Genomic DNA, 22,953 nt, shown 5'->3' with positions numbered 1-22,953 from the left:
AGTCTGGCCAGATCTGATTGAAGTTTAAGACAGTCCTCTGGGGAGAAAATTTTAAGGTAGCATTTCAGGTAATCAGCAAAAGCAAAAAGTCGGCAAATCTAAAACAGTCCGAAATATCATTGACAAATAATACAAATAATAAGCGTCCCAGGTGGGACCCTTACGGTACTCCAGAGGGGTTGGGAATATTTTTAGACATGTAATTATTTACCTTTACAGTTTGACATCTTTCAGTTAGATAACTGGCTAGCCATTCCAATAATGTTCCCTGAATACCAGCAATTTCTAGTTTGTTGAGCAAGATTTTGTGATTTACCCTGTCGAATGCCTTGGAAAAGTCTGTGTAGATCGCATGAACCTCCCCGCCCCCATCCAAGACGTCCGACAGATAGTTAGCAAAAGTAATTAAATTTAATTCTGCAGATTTTTTGCCAAGAAACCCAAACTGCTCTTCTATTACTGTCAAACTTAATTTTGATCTTAAATAAGCCGCTACTATTTTCTCGAATAATTTTGGAATGGAATTAAGACTGCATACTGGTCTATAGTTGGATATATCAGATCTGTTACCAGACTTATAGATAAGCGTAAGATAACTCGCTTTCCAGAAATCTGGAAAGATACCTGAAGCAAGAGATTTATTGAGTATCACATGAAGTGGACGTGAAAGAACAAAACTACAAGATCTCAGAACTGAAGGAGGGATGCCATCTGGACCTGGTCCCTTCGTTATGTCAATATTAGCCATCTCATCATAAAAGGAATTTTCTGCGAATTATTTGCGAAGTTGTGCAAGGAAGTATCCAAGGGGTTTTTTGCAATTATCTCCAATTGTTTATGTATGTCAAATTAGAAACTATTAAGATCTAGAATATTTATTTGAAACATTTTTCTCTAAAATCTACAAGGAATGTTTAGGCAAAAACATGATTTTTTACACTTTATAATCGTTTAAAAACAAAACAATGTCGGATATTGAAGCAATTGAGAACGAGAAAAATTTGTGATGTCTTTAGTTATGTTGAAATACTGTAAGTTAAAAAGGTGCAAAATAAATTTCTCCTGTTTTAAGATTTTAATATAAACATTATTTTTAGTTCGGAATTATCTTCTATATCAAAATAAGCACAACCCTTCAGTATTCATTATTCAGATTCAGGTAGATACATTTTACTCCCAAAATCATAATATAAAAGGACAAAGGACTGGTCATAAAATTGATATCGGTATATCCGTATCTGCTGGTTCGCACATTGTGTCACAAGATAGTAAAAGCAATTCAAGAATAAAAATTGACTAAACTCTGTTGCCAAATCTATCCGCTAAAAAAAATTTTCTAATAATTTTGATTTTTCGGTAGAAAAAAATCGGCAGATTAATTTGAAAATTAAGATTTTTGATTTTTCGGTAGAAAAAAGGAGAATTAGGTAGATCTGGCCCCCCCTATTATGAATTTCTAGATCCGCGCCTGGGTACAGCCACAGACAAACAAGGGTGGAGACAAAAAATAAAGGAGGCGAAGGCTCAATTTGGGCTGTAGTGCCGTAGAAGAAGAAAAGAAGAATATAGATGTGTAGAAGAAATAATAAGTTGAGTTTTGGTTATTGGCCTGTATGATTTTAACTAATTGTATCGCATTTAACACTCCTCTAAGTTGTACTAAACTTTTATTTATTTTTTCCAGTAACTTCAACGTTGGACACCAACTTTCAGCTACAAGACTTCTCTCTTCCCCCGACGGTTCCCGCCATCCCCTCGACGGCTTGGAACAAGTATGGCCTTGGACCAATTCCTACTCTAGCCTTCACCGAGACACCTATTCCGAAGTGAGAACCCCACGTCCACCCAGGTTCACATGGAGCTGTTTTCAGGCGTGTAGGGCTAGGATACATCATAGTTTCGCTAAACGAAAGGTTGGTACATTGTTATCACATTATCAAACAATGACAATTGACGAAGATTATGAACTTTCAAAAAATACTATTTTTGTTGCTTCACTATTTTCTTCTTACTGGCTCCTTTTTTCTCCATGCTCCAGATCTAGATGTAATGAAGATACTTAGCTTACAGGTTTGTGGTTCTTTACATATTATCTAATCGGTTATTCCCATTTTTATCTCTGTACTTCCTCCGCCGATCTGTTATTTGATCTTCTTCTGCTTCTTCTAGGGCACTACAGCCTAAATTGAGCCTTGGCCTCCTTTATTTTTTGCCTCCACCCTTGTTTGTCTGTGGCTGCTCTTCTCCATACACGGATTCCTTAAAGGGCTTGTGCGTCGCTGTTTACTGTGTCTTCCCAGCGCTTTCTTAGCTTTCAACCTGTCTCTTCCGCTGTATTCTAGCGCTCAGTGCTCTTTTTGTTAGCCTATCCTCTCCAATTCTTATCACATGTCCGGCTCATTGCACTCTTTGTATTTTAATGAAGTTTGACAGGGGTGCTTGCTTATAAAGTTGATAAAGCTCGTTGTTGTATCGAATTCTGAAAATTGCGTTGTCCCTCACAGGTCCAAGTATTCTCCTCAGTACTTTCCTTTCGAATGTGTCGAGTTTGTTTTTGGATGTTTCTGTCAGGACCCATGCTTCACTGCCATAGCATGTTATTGGTAGAATTAAGGTTTTATAGATTCTCATCTTTGTATTTCGGTGGACACTCTTAGACGAAATATATGGGAGAGGGCAAAGTAATCTCTGTTTGCCTGCGTTATTCTCTTCCGTATTTCTCCATCTTCTGATCCGTCGGCATATATTTCTACTCCCAGGTATGTAAATTTTCCAACCGTTTCAATGTCATCTTCATGTATAATGTTTTGTGGGACTATATTATTTCTTCTTGTATGTATTATTATTTTTCTTTTTTCTGTGTTAATTTACAGCCCTAGCCTTTTCGTTTGCGTTTTTATCTTTGCGTATGTTTCCTGTGCTCCTGTTGATGTTCTACTCATAATATTAATATCAGCGACATAATCGGTCAGTTGAACAGTTCTGGTGGTCAGTAGGTTTCCTCGTCCAGTTTGCATTTGCCTGTAACGCAAAATCTGATTAAAATTAAAAATTATAGTTTTGCAATCACAACACCTAAGCGCGTTAGAGCTACAGGTTTAGGAGTGGTTCGTGAGGAAACGCGTCCAACTTGTAGGTACTCTGAAATTTTTCAGAAAGTGGTAGACTCGCTCAAACGAAACAGTTAAAACCATTTTTAAGGCTGTACTGAGAACTAAATAAAATATATTATATTCAAAAATAAAATCAATAAACTAATACTTCACTAGCGAAGCGTCCATGTATCCACTGTTACCATTGGTAACAGTTAAAAATCTTGCAAATAAATATTTTATGACGGTGAATAATTCTATTTACCAATATTTTTACCAATAGAAATATATTATTATATTATGTGGTAATAGTACCTAACTCAGTAAATAGCCAACTACTCGTAGACACGAAAATATTGGCGAGTTTATGTGACTCAGTTGCACTTTATTATACTCCTTAGCACACTTATAATAGATACTGTATGTTTTTGAGCCAAACAAGAACTAGCGTTTCGTGGTCATTTTGAGTGCGACGACTCTGACAATCGAGGCAATTACAGGGAATTGTTAACATTAATTGCCAAAAAAGATCAAAAATTTTGTCAATATCTAGAAACATCTGTTTTTTCGAGAGTTTCAAGTGATATACAAAATGATATTATTGAAGGCACAAAGGCTACACTCACCGGCACAAAATTCCGCTACCCAAAATTTTTGATTAAGTTTGACAATTTATAACTTTATTATTTGTGCTCCGATTTTCAAAATTCTTGCACCAGTTTGTAGGTACATGTATTCATATTGTTTGGTATTATTTCGGTAACAAAAAATTTTGCTTGTATGTCATTGTACAGGGGTGAAAGGAAGCGTTGTATTTTCTCCTAAATTTAAAAAAATCTGTGGAAAAATGGAATAGCTGATTTTGTTTCATAGTCCTGTCATATTTTCCCGGAGGCATCACCAACATTTTGTTTTTTGAATTATCCGAATATCTTTTTTCTTGTAAGAGCTGTACCATTTTTTGTAAATAAAAACACTGGTTGACTCATACAAATGAGGTTGGATTGATAAAATTAGAATGGCCCGTATGCAGCCCAGATCTCAATCATATTGAGCATTTAAGGGATGAATAAAAAAAGCTATTTGCCGTCATCCTAGGCCTCCAGAAAATTTGGTACACTTATGGCCCTGGTAGAAGAATATCGGGCTATTCCCCAGGCAAGGAAAACACATCTTTATTAGATGTTAAACAGATTGCGAGCAGTTGTTGCTGCAAGAGGTGAACATAACCACTATTGAATTTTGTGGCTAGGTTCTAAAAGGGCCAATGTCAAATTTTTGTTTTTTTGTACAGCTTTCTTTTGAATTTATTATTGACCAAACAAAATGCAAAAAATTTACTCTGGCCCTTTTATCATTAAGCCACATTATGTGACTTGGTGTTAAAATGGCCAATTTCAATTTTTTGCATTTTGTTTGGACAATATTAAATTCAAAAGAGAGCTGTACAAAAAAACAAAAATTTGACATTGGCCCTTTTAGAACCAAGCAACAGAATTGTTTTGTTTTGTTGTTAAATTTGTTTTGTTTTGTAAATCTTAGTGCGTTTGATATTTTTAATTAAATAAACCTTCAAAGCAGTGTTTTTAATTACAGCTCTTACAAGAAAAGAGATATTCAGATAATTCAAAAAACAAGACCTTATTGATACCTCCAGGATAATATAAAAGGAGTATGAAACAAAATCAGCCCTCCAATTTTTCCACAGAATTTTTTAAAGTTAGGAGAAAAAACAACGCTTACATTCACCCCCGTATAATGCCATCTAAGCAAAAATTTTTTGTTACCGGAATAATAGCAATTGACATCAATACATGTACCTACAAACTCATGCAAGAATCTTGAAAATCGAAGTACAAATAATAAAGTTATAGATTGTCAAACTTAATCAAAAATTTTGGGTGGCGGAATTTTGTGCCGGTGAGTGTATATATACATTTAGCCATATCTTCATTTTTTAAAGATTTTTTGCATCTGGTTTTGGTAACACTTCAGAAAAAGTCACGCATCGCCACTGTAATACTTATACGATTTGACTACTCGTGGGAATGTTCAAATAGAATAAATAGACCAACGTAACAGATTCCGCCGATTAGAAAAGAAGACGGGACATGGGCACATGGGAATTTGTAATTTTACAGGCAACAAAACACAAATACTTAACCTAAACAAATTTTGTTTCAGAAAAGTTTTTTCAAGTTACCAAAAGAAAACTAAATCAATCGAAGCAGGGCTGTTACAAAGTGTGCTCACTGTGCCATTAAAAACGACAGGACAAATTTAAAGAACCAAAAATTCCGAAAAGAACTTTTCAAACTGACAAAAGAAGGGAATGTAAAGCAATTATTTGGAGATGGTACAGTCTGCAGCTTGTTAATAAATTAAATTAGGGAGCTAGAGAGATTGAGAAAACTCCTTAATATATTCCCCTGGAAAGTCTTCAAGCGACGTGAAGTTAGCACACAACGAAAAAGGAAAACAGCTTATTTTGGGAAAAATAAATTTTACCGCATAAACACAAAGAGGCGGTTCTTGAGTAATGTAAACGGATTAATTTATGGTGGAACGGGTTTTATGACACTGTTTTTGGTCTGAATTTTATTTTCTTTGCAGATATTAGATAATTTGTACTTTCTTGAAATCGTTCGGGAGTTGTTTGTCCTAATTTTTCAGTCTTCCTTGGAAATATGAGCACATAAAAGGGAAAACGAAATCGTGATTAATTTTTAGAGTTAAAGTTGTATAAGAAATGAAAATTTTGTTTTGAAAACGGTTTCAGTTTGAAGTTTTTAGGCTCTTTGGTTTCTATAAGAGATTGGAAAATACTGTTCACCTTTGATATTGACTCTATACCTTGTCAACATTAAACGTGCTGGAATTACCAAACTATTAAAAAGAGCCACTTGCAATAATTGTAAAATATCAGAGTCAAAGGGATAAAAAATAAATAACGAATTAAATAATCACAAGATTTACCTCATTTGACGTGAGATGCAAATTAAAGAAATGTTATAAATTAAGAACTTTACATAACAATTAAATCTTTGTCGTTTATTAAATATATATAAAATTAAATTAACGTCGTTTACAATCTTCTTCTTTTTCCTCAGCTTTTTTCTTTTGAGGGGTCGCTGTTTGTTACACTCCTTTCTGTCCTTCAAGCCTTCTTCACCTAATCCTTTCTTTTTGTAGACGAGAGTATGATTTATGAAAGAAAGTATGAAGAAAGAACACCTCTACCTTTTCTCAACATCTCAAACATAAAAATCATACTTTGAATATCCCAGATGATGTCGCTCTACTTCACAACATCCCACAGAAAGACTTCTTAAAATTAGAATTATACGAGGACCTAGAAATAATCAAAGAAAAACAAAAAATTCCGAATTGTGTCAATCGCCATGTTTCGTTCAATCGGCAGTTCCAACCACTCCATCGACAACTTTTTCTTAACACATTTACAATATCACTTTTCACCCCCTTCTACTGCTTCGTTCACATTCACACTTATAATAATTTATCTGATACTAGCCACAATAATCCTTTTGTCATCTTCAGCCATCTAATCACTTTTATCTATCCATAACATACATATAAATTACTGATATCATCATCCACAGACATCCACATTATACAAATTTTCATCTACATACAACCCACCACCATATTTTCACATATGGCTATTCTCACCCTACCTATTCAATCTGTCACTACCAACATAATATAACACTCATCTATAGTAAAGCCAAATCAAAAGTCTAATTTTCTTTCTGGGTCTCATTCATGTTCCTTTCTCACTAATTTCCTCACACACATTTCATACCCCCCAGCCCCTACTGTCATCATCCTATGACGGTTTTGGTTTTTGGGCCCTTAGGGATCCGGGCAGCCTGCGAGGTCTTTATTATAAATTATTTATAATATGATTACTAAAATTATTTATATGGTTACCGTTCCTAAAAGAGGAAGTCAATAGAAAGAAAATACCACGATTAATAAGTCAATAACATATCGAGTTAGTACATATTTTATATTTTAGTATTATTTATATATCTATGTATTATTAATATTATTTATAATTTAAAATAACATATATAAATATTAAAGTCAGAATGTAGTATAAGTTTTGTAAGTAAACTTAATGTAAGACCAAATACTTACGATGTCCGGATATTATCACGGGGTTTTTTCCTGGTTTTCCCTCGTGATTTACTATGGAATCTCTAACACGAGAATTTTACTGTCACCGTTGCATTTAGTTGTCTTTTTTAAAGAGAGATCACATGCTATAATTTTTTTGTGACGTTGAGTTGGGGTTGATTTCATGTAATCGAATCAACTATCTTTCAGTAAAGTCATCCCAGGAACGCAACTAAATATTAGCAATATCATTTTAAAGTCTTCTACTTTAAAATGTATAATATGTCTGAATTGCCTATATAAATGAGTCAGATTAAATAAATTATTAGGAGAATTGTTTTACTTAGCAACAACATTTTTGTTTATTTTAGTAATATTTTGTATTTTGACAACGACATCCGATTTGGGCGTCGAAACGTTAATAAAATTATTTTTTCAATTTAATTGTGGCTTACTTCTCAATCAAAATAGTTAATTATAAAAATGCCACAAGGAAATAGCTTCAGAACAACATTATGATTACTATATGCATATAATTAATAAAGTATATATTTATACTGTAGACACGTAGGTTTGAAAAGTTGAGGTTAGATACGAAAAAAGGGTTAAAATAACTTATACGGAATTATATATGGAATACAATAAAATAGAACAAACTGCTTACCCCAAGGAGATCGTCTATTGGAATTCAAATTATTTATTTTCAAGCTACATCCCTTTTATAAAGGATGTAGCCGTAGCCCTTGTTAGAGAATTTTAATAAATATACCTTTTATAAAAGATGTTACTTAAATTTTCAGTTGTTCAAATGTATTTACCAGGATTTATTGTAGATATCTACTAAAATACTCTTCTTTTTTAGGTCGATCAAGGACTTAGATTATATAATCAGCATAAACAACAGCAAGCAGTTAGGAAATGGAAGTCAGCACTTAAAGCCATCCAAAAAAGAGAAGACAAGTTTAGTTTGTTGGGGTATCTCTACCTCGCGTATATGGATTGGGGAAAATACAGGTACATATTACTAACATTTTAAACTGCTATATCATTTTATAGAAAGCCTATTCAAAATTCAAAGCCTAACAAATAATTAGACTAACAAATAAAAAACTTTATATAAGCATAAAAATCTTCTAAAAAATACTGCCTCCATATTTCTATCTTCTTCTTCATGTGCCGTGCTTGATTATCGAGCGTTGGCTATCAAATTGGCTACAGTAATTTTGTTGACGGCAGTTTGGAAAAAGGATCCAGAGGATCTGTTAAACCATTCTCTCAGGTTTTTAAGCCATGACGTTTTTCTTCGACCTGGCCCACTTCTTCCGTCTACCTTGCCCTATATTATTAAATGGAGTATATTATATCTCTTTGGATGTCGCATTACATGGCCAAAATATTCAAGTTTTCGATTTTTATCTGTTCTGACGACTTCCGTGACTTTTTCCATTCGATGCAAAATAACAAAAACAACTTCGCTACGAACTCTATCCACCCAACTTATTCGTAGGATTCTCCGATACACCCAGATTTCAAATGCTTTCAGTTTGTCGAGAAGTTTATTCGTTAAAGTCCAACCTTCGACACCGTACAATAGAGTAGAGAATGCATAACATATCACTGATCTAATTTTCAGATTCAAAGTAATGTTGTTTCCACATAAAAGCTTCTTTATCTTAAAGAATGCAGCTCTGGCCTTCTCTATACCTACGTATTCTATTTTCTTTGCTCGTGTCCCAGTTCTTATTTAGATTACAACCAAGGTAGGTGATACTGTTAGTTCTCTCCAGTTGTTCACGATAAGCTGTTACTACTTTCGGTTGTATTGGTGTCTTACTGAAAACCATCACCCTTGGTCTCTGCGGTGTTTAGCTTGAGTTGAAAATCAACTCAAGCTGAATCAGATGTTGAAGTTCTTCGTAATTCCTTACAATTAACACCGTGTTATCCACGTATCTCAAATTATTAATATTGATCCTATTCATTTTGATACCACTTTTTGAACATTATCCACTGCTTTATTGAAAACAAACTCAGAATAGATGTTAAATATTAATGGGGACAAAATGCAGCCCTGACTTACTCCTCTTTGTATTTGAAGTTCTTCAGAAATGTTCCGGCCAATCCTGATGTTTGCACGTTGATGCCAATAAAGATTTTTAATAATGCGGAAGTCTTTATCATCAATACCCACCTGCTGAAAAATGGCAATCATTTCAGTATGTTATACTAGATCAAAAGCCTTCTCAAAGTCAATGAAACACATATAAGCCGGATGTATGTCCGACATTTCTGCATCTCTGTACCATAACCTGAATACTAAATAATGCTTCTCTGGTTCCAAGGTTATTGCGGAATCCAAACTGTGTATCACCAAGTTGTTCTTCTATTTTTTGGTACATCCTAAAGTGCAAATTCTATAGCTCATCTAAAAAAGTGTCGCTATAAATGTTTGGTATAATGTTTAAGAAATTTAAGTAGCCGCTTTAAAGATAAGCACTTGCCAGTATTTTAACAATCGCATTACTCATTGTAAATTAGTCAATTTAAAACTTAAAGTACACTTGCATATTAGTACAGTTAAAATTATTAGACGATAAATATTAAGCAAGCGAAATTAAACTGTTTTTTCTATTTTTAAGGACAAAAGAGCAAGTTTATTAGCGGTACTGATTTCAAAATTATTGTGCACATTATATTTGAAACATTATTTAGTTAAAACATCTCATTTTTGTCGGTAAAAAAATATATTAATTGGTCTAGACTGAAGGTGGCATTTTGTTTGAATTTGCAGACGTACAATATAGCCAAATTCGTCCGATACGTCTAAAGTTGGGAAACAATCAATATAATGTAAATTTTAAGTTAATATCGCTAAATTTCCCAGCTCGACTAGTTGCATTTCTTTTTATCTCACAACTCAATACGTATAGATGTAGGGCAACTTATATTAAGAGTTTTTACCATCGATTTAAAAAGTTTGCTGATGACTTAATTTTATGGTGCATAGTTAGTGTTAGTGTTGTTGTTAATTTTAGGAAGGTAATCTTTAGGAACGAATGATTTTAGAAATATATTTTTTGCAGGGACGCATTAGAATACGCACATAGACAACTCTTTATATCCGAAGAATTAGATAGCGCCAATATGCGAGCAGAATCCTACTTGAACTTAGCCAAAGCACATCAAAGATTAGGAGGATTGGAGAGGTAAACTATACACTTATGTATTTATTTAAAATCTATCAATTTTCTTTTATCTTATCTCGTATTGCTAGTCATAGGTCATTTTTATAAAAAATAATCCTTCTAAGTAATTAATCTACCCAGTAACTAAATGGAAGGGCCAACGCGAGCTGCTAAACGTCCACCAAAGAGGAGGAATAGTTCAAAAACTTTTTTGCTCAAAATCAAAGTTCGACCAGAAGAATATTGACTTGCAACTTTTTGCATATATATAATAGACAAGACGAAAACAATGAGTTCGTTGGAAAATATAATATTTCCATGAGATTTTTTGCATTATCACATTCGTGAGACACCCCAGAATAAGGTTCAAGAAGTCACTCATGCGAAAAGTGGTCCAATTTTTTTTTAACAATTTTTTTAATCAAATTGCAAAAATAAATTGTTTCGGTCCGGACAAATTTTTTTAGGTTTTTTAGACCATTCTGCACAAAAAAGGTCTCGTGTAATTTTTCTCTAAAGTTGATAGTTTTCGAGTTATAAGCAATTTAAATTTTGAAAAACGCGAATATGGCAATTTTTCAGGCTTAATAACTCGGTTAAAAATTATTATTATGAAAGCCAGAAAGTGACTAAATCAAAGTTTAAAGCCCCAAGCCCCCTTACATGATCCTGAACCAAATTTGTGCCAATAATTTATTACTAAGCTGTTATTTTTAATTATTAACAATGAGCGGTAAGATCGTATTGACGCGGCTATAAATGTGAGTGCGAGTAAGATGCACCATTGAACTGCCGGAATGGCATCTCTCTCGCACTCACCATTGACGGCAGCCTCATACGTGCATGGCGCTCATTATTATTACTTATAAATAACAGCTTAGTAATAAAATAATGACAAAAATGTCTTCGGGATCTTGTAGGGGTGGCTTTAATCTTTGATTTAGCCGCTTTATGACTTTCATATATGAAAGTATGAGGCTGCCGTCAATGGTGAATGCGAGAGATGCCATTCCGGCAGTTCAATGGTGCATCTTACTCGCACTCACATTTATAGCCGCGTCAATACGATCTTACCACTCATTGTTAATAATTAATAATAACAGCTAAGTAATAAATTAATGACACAAATTTGTTCAGGATGATCATGCAGAGGGGGCTTTAAACTTTGGTTTAGTCACTTTCTGACTTTCATAATAATAATTTTTAACTGAGTTATTAAGTCTTAAAAATTGCCATATTCGCGTTTTTCAAATTTTAAATTGCTTATGACTCGAAAACTATCAACTTTAGAGAAAAATTACAAGAGACCTTTTTTGTGCAGAATGGTCCAAAAAACCTAAAAACAATTTGTCCTGGCCGAAAATATTGATTTTTGCAATTTGATTAAAAGAAATTGTTAAAAAAAATTTGGACCACTTTTCACGTGGGCGACTTCTTGAACCTTATTCTGGGATGTCTCACGAATGTGATTATGAAAAAAAATCTCATGGGAATATTTTTTCCAACAAACCCGCAGTTTTCGTCTTGTCTAATAGTGTTCATAATGATATCAGGAAAAAAGTCTACTATAGAAAAATGGGTAGAAATGCACAGGTGAATTTTTAAAGTGCATAAAATATTTCCAAAATTGCATAAACATGCCAAAAGAAGTGTATTAAGGTCCATATTTTGTTACTCGGTGCTTTTGGGCTCGCTGAACAAGAATACGCCATCAGAACCGACCCCGGTGCACCTGCTGCCCAAAAACTCTACAAACTCCAGAAGATTATCCAGATTTAGCCATACGGCTCACACTCCCTCTAAGGGGAAAATTGACTCATCCCAGATACCTACGGTATCAAAAGGATTGAGCTCTGGTGGGACTCTTTCCGTGTTATCGAGCCCTAGGTGACTTGGAATGCAGGTGTATCTCCCAGAAATGTTCGTACGCATCTGGCCGTCGCGAGTAGTACAGCTTTCTGCATGGTCTTATAAAGATGTTCATTCAGACCCAGCTTTTTTATGCTTTCGAGGAGGGTCTTCGGAATGACTCCAGTAGTAGACATAATAATCGGTATCGTCTGGGTACTTTGCATTCTCCATTGTCTCCGTATTTGAATTTCTAGATCCCTGTACTTGGCGATCTTTTCAGTAAATTTACTACGTAGATTATTGTTGTTAGGTATCGCCACATCAATTAGTGTTGTTTGTCTTGTTAATTTATTAACTAGTACGAGATCTGGTCTATTATGTGCCACTGTTTGGTCTGTGAGCACAGTGCGGTCCCAGTATAGCTTGTAGTTGCCATCCTCAAGCATACTCTCAGGGACGTATTGATAATACGGGAGATGCTCTGTTTGGAGAAGTCCCAGCTTGATAGCTATCTCTTGATGAAGGATTTTTCCCACTGCGTCATGCCGTTCCCTGTATTCAGTTGCAGCAAATGCCTGGCAGCCCCTGTAAGATGTTGGATGGTTTCTTGGGCTTGACATCCATATCGGCATCTGTCGTTTTGAACTTGAGGGTCTTTGATGATATATTTCAGGTAATTTCTGGTTGGTATAACCTGATCCTGAATGGCCAGTAATGAACCCTCCGTCTCAGGGAACATCTTTCCTGATGTCAACCAGTAGTTCGACGCTATATTGTCGACATAATCTTGGCTGACTTCATTGGGATGTCGCCCGTGCAGAGGTTTACCCATCCAGGCGCGCACTTTTTCGTCCTTAGTAAGGTGGTTTATGCGCATTTCTGGTTCCCTCAGTTTGATCGGTGTTGTGTCATCTACTGCGCAGATAGCGCGATGTAGAGTAGATGTCTCAGCCTGCATCTGAAAATAAGTTCTTAAATTAGCAATTTGTTTATCTAATTGCTCACCTATATCCATAAGTTATCTTCCTCCTAGATTCCGTGGTAATGTTGTTCTTTCTACTGCACTTTTAGGATGGTGTTTTTGTGCCTTTGTGAGGTGTGTTCGTACTTTTCGCTGAAGAGCTTCTATATCTGTTTTTGTCCACTTTACAATACCAAATGAGTAGCTAAGCGCGGAACATGCGTAGGTGTTTAGTGCCTTAAACAAATTTCTACTGTTAAGATGTGAGCGAAGCAGCTGTTTTACCCTTCGTATAAACTCAGTAGTTATCTCTGTTTTCATTTGTTTATGGTCAAATGAAAACAGAGATAACTACTGAGTTTATACGAAGGGTAAAACAGCTGCTTCGAAGATTATTATTATTATCCCAGATTTAGCCATACGGCTCACACTCCCTGTAAGGGGAAAATTGACTCATCCCAGATACCTACGGTATCAAAAGGATTGAGGTCTGGTGGGACTCTTTCCATGTTATCGAGCCCTAGGTGACTTGGTATGCTGGAGTATCTCCCAGAAATTTTCGTACACATCTGGCCGTCGCGAGTAGTACAGCTTTCTGCATGGTCTTATAAAGGTGTTCATTTAGACCCAGCTTTTTTATGTTTTCGAGGAGGTTCTTCGGAATGACTCCAGTAGTAGACATAATAATAGGTATCGTCTGGGTACTTTGCATTCTCCATTGTCTTCGTATTTGAATTTCCAGATCTCTGTACTTGGCGATCTTTTCAGTAAATTTACTACGTAGATTATTGTTGTTAGGTATCGCCACATCAATCAATGTTGTTTGTCTTGTTAATTTATTAACTAGTACGAGATCTGGTCTATTATGTGCCACTGTTTGGTCTGTGAGCACAGTACGGTCCCAGTATAGCTTGTAGTTGCCATCCTCAAGCATACTCTCAGGGACGTATTGATAATATGGGAGATGGTCCGTTTGGAGAAGTCCCAGCTTGATAGCTATCTCTTGATGAAGGATTTTTCCCACTGCGTCATGCCGTTCCTTGTATTCAGTTGCAGCAAATGCCTGGCAGCCCCCTGTAAGATGTTGGATGGTTTCTTGGGTTCGGCATCCATATCGGCATTTGTCGTTCTGGATCTGAGGGTCTTTGACAATGTGTTTCAGGTAATTTTTAGTTGGTATTACCTGATCCTGAATGGCTAGTATTGAACCTTCTGTTTCAGGGAACATCTTACCCGATGTCAACCAATAGTTCGACGCTGTATTGTCGACATAGTCTTGGCTGACCTCATTGGGATGTCGCCCGTGCAGAGGTTTGCCCATCCAGGTGCGCAGTTTTTCGTCCTTAGTAAGGTGGTTTATGCGCATTTCTGGTTCCCTCAGCTTGATCGGTGTTGTGTCATCTACTGCGCAAATGGCGCGGTGTAGATTAGATGTCTCAGCCTGCATCTGAAAATAAGTTCTTAAATTAGCAATCTGTTTATCTAATTGCTCACCTATATCCATAAGTCCTCTTCCTCCTAGATACCGGGGTAATGTCGTTCGTTCTACTGCACTTTTAGGGTGGTGTTTTTGTGCCTTTGTCAGGTGTGTTCTTACTTTTCGCTGAAGGTGTTCTATATCCGTTTTTGTCCACTTAACAATACCAAATGAATAGCTAAGCGCGGAACAAGCGTAGGTGTTTAGTGCCTTAAACAAATTTTTACTGTTAAGTTGTGAACGAAGCAGCTGTTTTACCCTTCGTATAAACTCAGTAGTTATCTCAGTTTTCATTTGCTTATGGTCAATTTTCCGCGCCTGCTTTACACCAAGATATTTGTACATATCGTTTTCGCCCATGGCCTCGATGTTCTGGCCATTTTGCATATCGAATCCACCGGGCTGTACCTTTCCTCTGACTATATTCAAAACACGGCACTTGTCTAGTCCGAAGTGCATGCTTATATCATTAGAGAATGTTTCTACAGTTTTTAGCATCTGTTCTAGGTGTTCTCGAGTGGAATCCATTAATTTCAAATCATCCATATACAACAGATGATTGAGCTTCGCTACCACAGTATTATTGTTTCTAATGCTAAAACCTGAGTCAGTGGAGTTTAATAGCTGGGAAAGGGGGTTCAAAGCTAAGCAGAACCACAATGGACTCAACGAGTCTCCTTGAAACAGGCCACGGTTGATTGCGATATTTTCGGTTTCGATATTGTTTTCACCGGGTATTTGGAGGTGAATTTTAGTCTTCCAATCTCTCATTATATGCCTTAAAAAGGTCACTATGTTATCATCGACTTTGTATATTCTTAATATATCTATAAGCCATTCATGCGGTACTGAATCAAAGGCCTTCTTATAGTCAATAAAAGCAGTAAAAAGGTTCCTTTTTTTTGTGAATGCCTGGTTAGAAATGACTGAGTCGATGATAAGTTGTTCTTTGCAACCCATGGAACCCTTAGCGCATCCTTTCTGTTGAGGCTCTATGATATTGTTTAGAGCACAGTGTTGGTAGATACGCCGGGTTACACAGGATGTGACCAATTTATACAAAGTTGGAAGACAAGTAATTGGGCGGTACTTGGATGGATCTTGGGTGTTATTTTGATCCTTTGGTATTAAATAAGTAGTTCCCTGAGTTAGAAATGATGGTATTTCCTGCGGATTAGAGATAACATGATTAATTAATGTTGATAAACAATCATGAATACACCAAAACTTTTTAAGCCAGAAGTTCTGAACTCCGTCTGGTCCAGGGGATTTCCAGTTATGAAGCTCTTTGATGACATTTGAGACCTCTTCAGTCGTGAATGGTTCGTAGTTAGCAGTAACGTAGTGGTGACAGTTGTACGTCGTATCTTCTATCCATCCAGCATTGTTGTTAAAAGCAGCTGGTGTGGAAAGTTGATTTCCCCAAAACTCATGAATTTCTTCTTGGCTTGGGTAAGTCTTGTCGGCACTTTCTACGGTGGAATTGAGTTTTCGGTAGAACGTCTTCTCGGAATTTTCAAAAAGTGCATTGTCGCTTTTTCGGTTGTTACTAACTTTGTACCTCCTTAGTCGCCCTGAATAGACGGAGAGTTTTTGTTTTAATGTATCGAGACATTGTTGGGCTGTGTTATTGTCTGGATCGTATCTCGAGTGTCTTGCAGTATTCCGCATTATTTCTTCAGTTCTCCTAATGACTTTTCTACTTGGTACTCCTCGTAAATATTCTGTGACTTGGCCAATATCCCTACGCAGTAATTCAATCTTCCCTTGCAGTCTTTTTTCCCAGGGTGCAATTCTGTTACCAGTTCTTCCGTTATTAGTACCCCGTCGTGTTCTGATCTTAATGCCCATTACATTAGCAATTGCTGTTGCTGCACAGTAGATGAGCATATGCAAATATTCCAATGTGTGAGCTTCTACGACGTAATTGGGTAGGACTTCAGTGTTCACAATTTGTAACAGCGCACCTAGTTTCTTACAAGAGTTAATTCTTGGTAGCGGTGGTCTGCTAAGTGGGTTTGTTCCATTAAACTCTTGTACGGCGCGAGCCATTTCGTTTACTAGGCTATCACGTAACTCGTTGTTTTCCTGCGGTGTATTATCAGGTTGAGTTTCTGGTATGAGAAGCTCAGGAATCTGCTCATCAGGGATTTCATTAGGGACTTGATCTAAAATTAGCCCTTGATTGTTAATCTCCCGTTCGACTTCGCTTTTGATGGTATCGCGTCTAGCCTCTGGGATAAGATTATTTCTGATGATTACCCGGTATTGATCTGATACTCTTTGCTCCGATACTTGAATATCTGGGTACTCTCTGCAAAATTCGGCATACAGCTGTTGTCTGTAGCCGATCGTTTCTTGACCGAGGTTTGTCACCTTGTAGTAGAAGCGCAAAATGTTTTCATTAATGGACGCAGTCCATTTCATGCGCTGCCTCGGTCGTCCCGCTTGAGTGAGCGCCGGCTGAGGTTCCAGCGCAGCACCTTCGGCGGGTGGAGCTCTTGCTGTTGTTTGGCTCACTTGTTGTTGTTGTTGTTGGGCTGTAGCTGTTTGTATGACAGGGGCCCGCCTCCTCAACACCCTGCCACCGACGTCCCGCATGCTGTCACGTCCAGCGCCGGCTCCAGACGTGCCCTGGCGATCCCCAGGCAGCGATCCTAAACATAAATCATAATTCTCCATATTAATGGGTTTGCATTTTATACCTACTGCCAGGTGTCAGTTTTTGTTCCACGGCAAGTATCCCTGCTACTCTCTGGGTACTGGCGCTACGAATACCCAGAAAGCATCCCCCATTCGCAGGGGGCCGCGCCTGATAGAAGAACTGACCAAAAACTCCCACAGGTTATTATTATTATTATTATTATTATTATACATAAACAAGGGCAGAGGGACAAGTCCCTATTATGCCCAAAAACAAAGAAATTACATAAGTAACCTACTAGTAAATACAATAAAAAAAAAAAAAAAACAACAACAACAAAAAAAAGATACAATTTGGGTTTACATAAAAAAATATTTTAACTATAATAGAAAACTGTCAAGTCTATTTTTAAATGTGTTGGTAGAGGGGGCTGAGACAATGTTATCATCCAGGTTATTCCAAATATCGAAAACTCTATTTGTTAAAAAATTCTGTCTTGGTCTCGTACAAAAGTTCTCTTTTTTCAGTTTAAATTGGTGACCTCTAAGGCGTTCATCTTGATTGATTGTAAAAATTTCGTCGAGATTTCCGAAATTAAATTTTAATATTTTAAATGTGGTTATTAAGTCGCCGCGTTGTCGGCGAAGTCCAAAAGAAGTTAGGTGTGCCATACTGAGCCTTTCTTCATAGGAAGGTCTTCTCAGTCCCAATGGAATTCGAGTGGCTTTTTTTTGGACGTTTTCCAACAAAATTTTGTCTCGAACCAAATCAGGATACCACGTTGGGCATGCATTACAGTGACCTTGGGCACCAAGTGGTTCGGGGGTCGGTTCTGATGGCGTATTCGTATTCAGTGACCCCAAAAATTGCCTAGTAATCTATTTGTATGCATTCAAGGCCGAAAACTTTTTTTCGAAAACTTTCGAAACTTCTTAAGATGACGTGCTTTAGCAGTAAACGTGGATACCAGGTGCTCCGGGGGTCAGTTCTCATGACCTTTTTGTGTTCAATAACCCCACAAACCCACATCGTGTAATCTGTTTGCATTAATTTAATGTCGAAATCCCTCGAAACTCTAGAAGGTGACGTGACTCTAGATACCAGTTGCTCAGCGTGTCGATTCTGATGGAGTATTCGTGTTCAGCCGACTCAAAAAAATCTCCAAGTAATCTGTTTGCATCAATTTAGTGCCGATAATCCTCGAACCTCCAGATGACGTCCCTTAGAAGTGATCCTGAGCAGAAGGTGCTCCGAAGATCGGTTCCGATGGTGTAGTCGTGTCAGCGAGCCCGAGGCTCCCGAGAAACAAAATCTGCCCCTTAATATGCTTACTTTGATATGTTGATGGAAATATTCATTTCCACAATTTTTCTATAGTAGACTTTTTCCTGACACCATCCTGAACACAATGCAAAAAGTTTCAAGTCTCTAGGTGCTGTATTTAGATTTATTCTGGTGTTTTTAGTGCTTAATGCCCTGGTCTATTTATCGTTTCAGGTACATTCAGTGCAGTTTTATTGTATTACCATTAGTGTAGGAAACAGAGGTTGAACCTCACAAAATGGACACAAGTCCGGTTTTATTTTTTTTTTTTTTCTGGTATATCAAGGGGTGCTTATTATGAGACTAACGTTTTCTTAAAAAATTTCGCCCCGGAACCCCCATTTTCATCCCTTTAAAGGGGGTAATTTGTGGTTTTTGCGAATCGTAGCCCTTCCTGTACGTTTTGCAAAAAATTTACTTAATAGTACAATGAAGAGGACCATATTTCCTACTATTAATTTCCCGGCAGCATATGTATGTCTATGTGTGGCTCCCCAAAGTTGACAAATTTTTAATTATTTTTCCCTAACTATAATGAAAATTAAGAAGAAACCCTGCAGCAATTAATCACAAATAATTGGCTGATTTTTTGGTATAGGTTTCATTTAAGGGCAATTGCAAATTTTTTAATTACAGGGTGTTACATTTTAAGAAACCCCTTTATATACCATCTGAACCGCCTATGCTAGAGTAAAAAATCTTTCAGCGATTATCCTGGTACTGGTGTTATTTACAAATTTGTATAATGCACCCCATATTTTCCCCGGAACTACCTACTACAAAAAAAAGGAGAAATAATAAAGAAAATAATCAAAAATTGATTTTGGGCCACCACTGTGGCTTTAGGGTGCAAAGAAAATAAAATATGCATAGGTCATAATGTATAACAGACAGTGTGTTCTTTTATTTTCCATAAGCACGTTATCAATAAAATGAATAGGTGACGAAAAAAAACAAAAACTGGAGCCCGCCAAAGCATTTCTGAGGTTTACGGCGCCACTGTGCCGTAACGGTTGCTTATACGAAAAAAAAGCATTCGACCTTAGTTGTAGAGAAAATATCGGTCTTTAATTCTGTATAAGTTTTGTTGTAAAAAAATCGTAACAACATGCTCTCCAAGGGATAGGGGTAGTTTCTGTAGTTTATTTTCAAGGATATGGGAGTTTCCGCAGGGATGTTGCAATAATCATATATATTTATGAAAAACCCTATTGATGGAGCATATGTCCATATGGGTCAAAACGCCAAAATTTTTTTTCAACCCACCATTTATTTATTTTTTTTTGCTACATGGGTTGCATCAAGAAATCGCTGTTGGTGTCTATGCATGGGTAATAAGAACGTGCATAAAGTGATATATATGAAGCATTTTAATAAAGGGCATGGTGTGTGAAGGATTCAAAGAAAATCACTTTCTTTATTCATTCTCGGAAAAATATGGGGGTGCATTATACAAATTTGTAAATAACACCAGTACATGGATAATCGCTGAAAGTTTTTTTACTCTAGCATAGGCGGTTCAGATGATATAAAAAGGGGTTTTTTAAAATGTAACACCCTGTAATTAAAAAATTTGCAACTGCCCTTAAATGAAACATATACCAAAAAATCAGCCACTTATTTGTGATTAATTGCCGTAGGGTTTCTTCTTAATTTTCGTTACAGTTAGGGAAAAATATATTTTTTTAAACATTTGTCAACTTTGGGGAGCTACCCCCGCTAAACGTTGGGTGATAGACATATGTTATTCATTTTACTATTTAGACTCTTCATTTTACTATTAAGTAAATTTTTTCCAAAACGTACAGGAAGGGCTACGTTTCGCAAAAACCACAAATTACCCCCTTTAAAGGGATGAAAATGGGGGTTTCGGGGCGAAATTTTTTAAGAAAAAGTTAGTCTCTCATAATAAGCACCCCTTGATATACCAGATATGGTGCTACCGCCGCCGTATACTAAGAATAAGTTGGGTGGATAAAATTACAAATGAAGAAGTAATACGCAGAATAAATAACGAGCCAGAAGTTCTACTGAATATAAAAAAGAGAAAACTTGAATACTTAGGCCACCTGATGAGGGGACAAAAGTACACATTCCTACAAAATATAATGCAAGGAAAAATCCAAGGACGAAGAAATCCAGGCCGTAGAAGAATGTCCTGGATGAGAAATTTGAGAGAGTGGTTTGGCTGTACCACTAACGAATTGTTCAAAACAGCAGTAAATAAAATTAGAATCGCCCTAATGATATCCAATCTCCGATAGGAGAGGCACTCAAAGAAGAAGAAGATATACCAGAAAAAAGAATAAAACTAGGCTTGTGTCCATTTTGCGAGGTTCAACCTCTATTTCCTACACCACATATTACGTTTTTTTACTAGGTTTATGCATGTAATCTATAGAATAGATATTATTCTCACCCCTTGATGTTTGCTCTACAGTTATTAATGCGGAACTATCGGATCATAAAGCAGTATATACGAAATTTAACATCTTCAGCAAACCCTCCTCGAAAACCCGACGTTTAGGTAGGATTTTTTCCGCTCGGAATTTTCATAAATTTCAAAATTTATGTTTAACTTCTGACTGGCATTTTCCTTCTACGGACGTGGACTATAATTTCAGTGATTTTTTGGAGAAGCTTGTCTGTATCTTCAATAAGGCATTTCCTTTAATTACGATTAAGCCACGTAAACCTCGCAAACCCTAGACTACCAAAGGTATCCGCATATCAGCAAAAAATATGCGTTCACTACTTTATATCAATAAATTTACTACCAACGTCGCTGTCACTCAATATATCACCAATTACAGAGTCACATACCTAAAACTCATCAAATCAGCTAAAAAAGCCTACTATCAAAATCGTCTGGGAAGCTCCAAAAGTGTTGCAAAAGAAACTTGGTCCATAATAAACGATCTTCGAAATAAAACCCACGCAGCTCAAACATTTGCTCTTCCAAACCCTGAAAATCTAAACGAATACTTCATTAACGTGAGTAAAAATATAACATCAACTATTCAGTCTCAACAAGATCCCATTTCCTATCTCCCTAATTCAGAAATTGTCTCGAATTCATTCTTTATAAGACCAATTTATAAATCTGAATTGATCCAAACGATCAATAGTATCAAAAGCAAATCATCTTGTAGTACTGATGGACTATCCATAAAAATCTTCTCAAATCTCACAGATAATGTGTTAGAACTCCTCGTGTCACTAATTAATGATTCCTTTGAAAACGGTAAATTTCCAGAGTGCCTAAAGACAGCCATTACTATTCCTCTTCATAAAGGTGGCGAAAAATCTAATGCCTGCAACTATAGACCTATTGCCCTACTACCGGTACTCTCCAAAATTATTGAGAGGCTCATAAAAACCCGACTTATGTCCTTTCTCTTTGATAACAATATTTTATTACAAAATCAGTTCGGCTTCTTAACTAATAAATGTACAACTGATGCCATGTTTTCTGTACTTCACGAGGTTTACCAAGCACTAAACAATAATCTTTATACTACCACTGTTTTCTGTGACTATTCCAAAGCTTTTGATTGTGTAAATCACAACATTTTGATTAAAAAACTTAATTACTATGGAATTCGAGGTATTTCTTTGAATTGGTTCAAATCTTACTTAGATAATAGGAAACAATTGGTAAGAGCAAATGATACTGACTCTAGTCTCAAAAACATTATATGTGGAGTACCACAAGGTTCAGTATTGGGTCCTCTACTTTTCCTGATCTTTATAAATGGCATCACTAATTTAAAAATCGATGGAAACATTTTTCTTTTTGCTGATGATACCAGTATCAGTATCACTTGGAGCAACTCAACTATTGCAACTCTTCATGCAACTATAACTTCTGATCTTCTTACGATAAAAACCTGGGCCCGGATTACGTACACTCGATACGCATCGTATCCGCCATGTTTTACTGTAGCGCCTTATGGGAAAACATGGCGGATACGATGCGTATCGAGTGTACGTAATCCGGGCCCTGGTCTGATTCTAATTTACTCTCCTTTAACGTGGATAAAACGGTAGCATTATCATATAAACGTGCTCTTCAACCCCTGCTTGTGAATAGCAGCCAGATCTCTACCGTTGATTCTGTAAAATTTCTTGGTATTTTTTTAGACAGCAACCTCAAATGGTCCCTTCATATCGATTTGTTAAGTAAGAAACTCGCCTCGGCCTGCTATGCCATAAGATCTGTTTCGAAGGAACTCAATTTAGCATCTTCTAAAATAACATATTTTTCTTTATTCGAGTCT

At 36.4% G+C, this 22,953-nt stretch overlaps 1 protein-coding gene across 1 annotated transcript in view; it reads left to right on the top strand.

The window, feature by feature from the left end:
* LOC114338317 (43 kDa receptor-associated protein of the synapse homolog) overlaps positions 1–22,953 on the top strand; it is a 186,854-nt gene that overhangs the window by 92,461 nt on the left and 71,440 nt on the right. The window contains exons 2-4 of the mRNA XM_028288932.2: positions 1,685–1,913; positions 8,095–8,246; positions 10,316–10,438. Coding sequence (XP_028144733.1) covers positions 1,685–1,913; positions 8,095–8,246; positions 10,316–10,438 — 504 coding nt within the window. The remainder of the gene's footprint in view (positions 1–1,684; positions 1,914–8,094; positions 8,247–10,315; positions 10,439–22,953) is intronic.

The sequence above is a fragment of the Diabrotica virgifera genome, chromosome 5 (genome assembly GCF_917563875.1).
Source record: "Diabrotica virgifera virgifera chromosome 5, PGI_DIABVI_V3a".
In the NCBI taxonomy this organism is placed as follows: domain Eukaryota; kingdom Metazoa; phylum Arthropoda; class Insecta; order Coleoptera; family Chrysomelidae; genus Diabrotica; species Diabrotica virgifera.
Note: the sequence above shows the minus strand (reverse complement) of the source record. Positions and strands in the feature narration are given on the sequence as shown.